General features: G+C 46.3%; 1 protein-coding gene across 1 annotated transcript; it reads left to right on the top strand.

Moving 5' to 3' along the window:
• Positions 1-508: 508 nt before the first annotated feature.
• LOC135489921 (uncharacterized) lies at positions 509-3,850 on the top strand. The gene has a single exon (XM_064775551.1). It carries the CDS (start codon positions 509-511, stop codon positions 3,848-3,850), a length of 3,342 nt encoding a protein of 1,113 aa, XP_064631621.1.
• Positions 3,851-4,306: the final 456 nt, after the last annotated feature.

The following is a 4,306-nucleotide window of genomic DNA, read 5'->3' as shown; positions in this document are numbered from 1 at the left end:
GCTCACCCATGTGTTTGTGGTTGTCTTTAGACGCCTCTAGGTGGCGACACTGTACGGATGCCCGTGTATTTTTGTGCTAAGACAAATCTGTCCGGCCAACAGATATTGTTCGTGAAGTTGAGTCTGGGTGCCTCAGGTCCCATGGCGACCCTTTTGTAAAAGATGACTCCGGGATCTTGATATGCACGGTGTTTTGAGTATGATGTTTTGACAACACTAACAGCCACATCCACTATTTAGGGACAAACTGTTAACTGGTAGTAGATTGTACGAATCTGTGCATACATTTGTATTTTATTTTTTATGTTCTGATCCTGGAACATTACAGAGTTTTGTAAGGTTTTGATTGTTGATTATTCGTGTCTTTCAGTCTTTTATGTCAGCCTCATCGATGTGTACTATACTCCTCACGATACGAGGTCCTTATCCAGAATAAAGACGCCTCTATTCTCAATGAAAGTTTGAGTACATTTTTAAAGCCGCAACAGTAAAAGACTTTCCCGACGTAATGCACCGAAGAGGACTCGATCTTTTGGCGGATGCTGCTGACAGGCAGACTACGATGTTTCTCCAACAGGAGAGTAGGAGATTGGCTGATGAACTGCAGCATATGCAGACGCAGTTGCAAGCACTGTCAGATAGTCGGCAGAGAGCATCGAGGGACTGGATTTCCTCTCGTTGGGCGTCGACGCCCATTCCGCCACAGCCAAATTTCTCCTCCGTTGAAGCCACATGTAGCAAGGCGAGATGCACTATGCCCACTGCAGAGGCTACAGCTCATGCCGTGGATATAAATACTGGCATTGATCCTCCGCAATGCAGGACGCCTCCTGTTTTGCCTGCTAGGGACCCCAGTCCAACTAATCATGAGAAGTCCGCTGACAGTGGCTTTGATCTTTCGAAGGCAATATCGACTCTCGCCGATGTGTTGGTGCGGCGGGGGGAAGGACTTCCTAAAAAGGAACCGGAAGTTTTCAAAGGCGACATCTTTTCGTATCCATCCTGGAAAAATTCATTTAATGTGTTGGTTGAGGGCAGATACCCATCAGCTATGGACAGATTGTACTATCTCGGTCGTTACACTGCAGGAGATGCAAAGCGTTGCATTAAAGGCCTGCTTGATTTGAACACCTGTGAAGCATATGCTAAGGCAAAGCAGATTCTCGAAGAGCGTTTCGGAGATCGGTTGAAGTTGTCTGAGAACTTTCGTAATCGCTTAGACAAGTGGCCGTCAGTCAAGCCTGGTGACGGTAAAGGCATGCAGGAGCTATCGGATTTCTTGTGCGAGTGTGAGACGGCTATGACCAGTTTGTCAAATCTGAGTATTTTGAATGACGCGATTGAGCAACGCCGTGTGATAGACAAGTTACCTCGTTTTATGCAAGAGAGGTGGCTCACAGTTGTGGATAAATGGAGATTTGGAGCGGATAGTGACGGGTCCGGCCAGGTTGTGAACGACTCATATCCACCATTTTCCAGACTTGTACAGTTTGTAAAGAAACACGCGCGAATCATGTCAAATCCAATCCTGGATAGGTCGTCCAGCGCACCTACCAAATCCGTTGTTAGTGTGAAACCTGCGCAGAGATCCAGCTTCGCTACCGGAACAGAAACTATAACTGAAAAGGCCACAGGGCCAACAAAGTGTGTGCTCTGTCCAAAGGACAACACTCATGCAATTGACTCATGTGTGAAATTCAAGAATATGTCTCTTAGTGATAGAAAGGAAGCCGTAAAGAAGCATGGGTTGTGCCTGGGGTGCCTTAAATGGGGTCATCGGGTTAGGGACTGCAAAAGCAAGCATAAATGCAAAACCTGCTCTCGTGCCCACCCCACGCTTCTTCACGACGACTCTTTCAAACCTGTTGAATCTACTGTGCATTGTACAGAGTCAAGTGATGTGGGCTCAGAATGTCTGCACACTATGATTGTGCCAGTGTATGTGTATCATGTAGACGACCCCTCGCGGGAGGTGTTGGTTTACACATTGTTGGATGATCAATCTGACACTTGTTTCGTATCTGAGTCAGTGCTGGAGGGCATTGATAAGAGAGGTGATAGCACCTATCTCAAAATCAACACAGTGTTGGCAGAAGGTGTTGTGCCAGCTGAGCGGGTGACAGGCCTCATGGTCCGGGGTTTTGGTGAATCTGCAAAAATAAGCCTCCCTGTAGTCTTTTCGCGTAAAGGCATCGGTGCCTGCCGCTCACAGATACCGCGTCAAACCAGCGCGAAACAGTGGCGCCACCTCAAAGGGGTGGCACCTAAGATTATGCCATACCGTGAGGATATCGAGATTGGCATGTTGATCGGTCAAAATTGCGCGCGCGCCATCAGGCCAAGGCAGATTGTCGCTGGGGGAGAAGATGATCCGTATGGTGTTAAAACGGCGCTAGGTTGGGGCGTGGTTGGCAGGATGGATAAATTAGGGTCAAGGCTTGCTAATTCACAAGATCGTTTCGTGTACAGAACTCGTACAAAAGAAATTAACCCCTCTGATATTTTGCAGGTACTCGGCCAAGACTTTGCCGATACTAATGATGTTGATTCTCATTCTCTATCTGTTGAAGACAGGTTGTTCATTGAAAAGGTTTCCAGTGGCATCAAACTCCGTGATGATGGACACTTTGAAATTCCCCTCCCGTTTCGTGAGGATCAGGTGAGACTTCCCAACAACCGAGTGATGGCTATGAAGCGTACGCAGAGTCTCAAGGCGAGGATTAGAAAGGATGCTAAGTATGGTGAAGAATATGTGAAATTCATGAGTAAGCTCATAGATGCCGGCCAGGCTGAGAGAGTGCCAGAAAACGAATTAGATCTGGACAATGGTTCTGTATGGTACATTCCCCATCACATGGTCTCACATCCTCACAAGGAGGGTAAGTATAGGGTCGTGTTTGATTGCGCCGCGTCCTATCAAGGAGAGGCATTAAATGGCCATTTGCTCCGGGGACCGGATTTAATAAACAATCTTGTCGGTGTCCTGGCCCGCTTCAGGAAGGAAGAAGTGGCATTCACGTGTGATGTCCAGGGTATGTTTCTACAGGTGGTCGTGCCCCCCCGCCACAGAAATTATTTGCGATTTCTGTGGTGGGAGGACGGCGATGTCAGCAAGGAGCCAGTTGATTACAGGTGTACTGTGCATCTATTTGGCGCGACCTCGTCTGCAAATTGCGCAAACTATGCCCTAAAGGCAACAGCTGAGAGATTCAAGGACGACTACGAGCCCCAGGTGGCGACTTTCTTTAACAGGAATTTCTATGTAGATGATGGGGCCACCTCCGTTTTGACAACAAGTCAGGCTATTAGCCTAGCTTTGGGCTCTGTGAGTATGGCTGGGAAGGGAGGGTTCACCCTTCACAAGATACTTTGCAACAATAAAGAGGTGTTGAAACATATTCCCAATCAATACTTGTCAGAGAACCTCCAATGTCTTGAGCTTGGTAATACTCAACTACCTGTTGAAAAGACTCTAGGAGTTGTGTGGTGTGTTGAATCTGACATGCTACGATTTAGGGTGGAGATCAAAGACAAGCCATTGACCAGACGTGGCTTGTTATCCACCGTCAGTTCCATCTATGATCCCCTTGGTCTAATATCGCCTTTCATACTTACAGGAAAACGAATTCTGAAGGAGTTGTGTTTGAGTGGTTCTTCCTGGGACGACCCTCTTCCTGACAATGTAAGGAACGAGTGGGAAAGATGGAAGAACGAGCTGCTAGAATTGCCCAAGGTTTCCATTCCTAGGTGTTATCGGGCTGGCACGCTTGAAGGGCCGGTGACTAATGTCGAGCTACATCATTTCAGTGATGCTTGCTTCTCTGGGTCATGGATTGTGCTCCATGTATGAGTTAGTCTTGACTGGGATGAGAGAAATCTGACAGTTATTTTGTTTCCTATGACTGTGTGATTTCTCTTTCCCCTTGGTACAGGTTGCTAATTTGAAGCAACTGGTGCTTATATGTAAAGATTGCTCGTGGGAGCAAATAGACATTTTTCTAAAAAACATGATGTTTGCACTTCTCTGTATTTTGAATTTTTACCTGCGTGTAGTTAAGATAGTGTATTTGTGTACTGTACATGTTTGTGATGCTTAAGAGGGGTTTTGGAAGCATTATGAGCAAGAAAGTTGGAAAAGTTTCGGTTTCATAGTGGAAATTTGAATTTCCTAGTTGCTTAGATGGCAGAGTGAAAAGTTGAATGTGTCTGTAAGTTTAGTTTGACTGACTTTCTGTTTTAAGGTCATTTCAGCAAAGTTTAAAGCTGAACCGTGGAATTTGAGGTTCACTTGATATGTTTAAAGCTG

This window comes from Lineus longissimus, chromosome 6 (genome assembly GCF_910592395.1).
Source record: "Lineus longissimus chromosome 6, tnLinLong1.2, whole genome shotgun sequence".
Taxonomy (NCBI): Eukaryota; Metazoa; Nemertea; class Pilidiophora; order Heteronemertea; family Lineidae; genus Lineus; species Lineus longissimus.
Note: the sequence above shows the minus strand (reverse complement) of the source record. Positions and strands in the feature narration are given on the sequence as shown.

What these genes read in the sequence shown, in the direction of transcription:
- LOC135489921 (XM_064775551.1), top strand. Translation starts at nt 509, where the DNA reads ATGCACCGAAGAGGACTCGATCTTTTGGCGGATGCTGCTGACAGGCAG.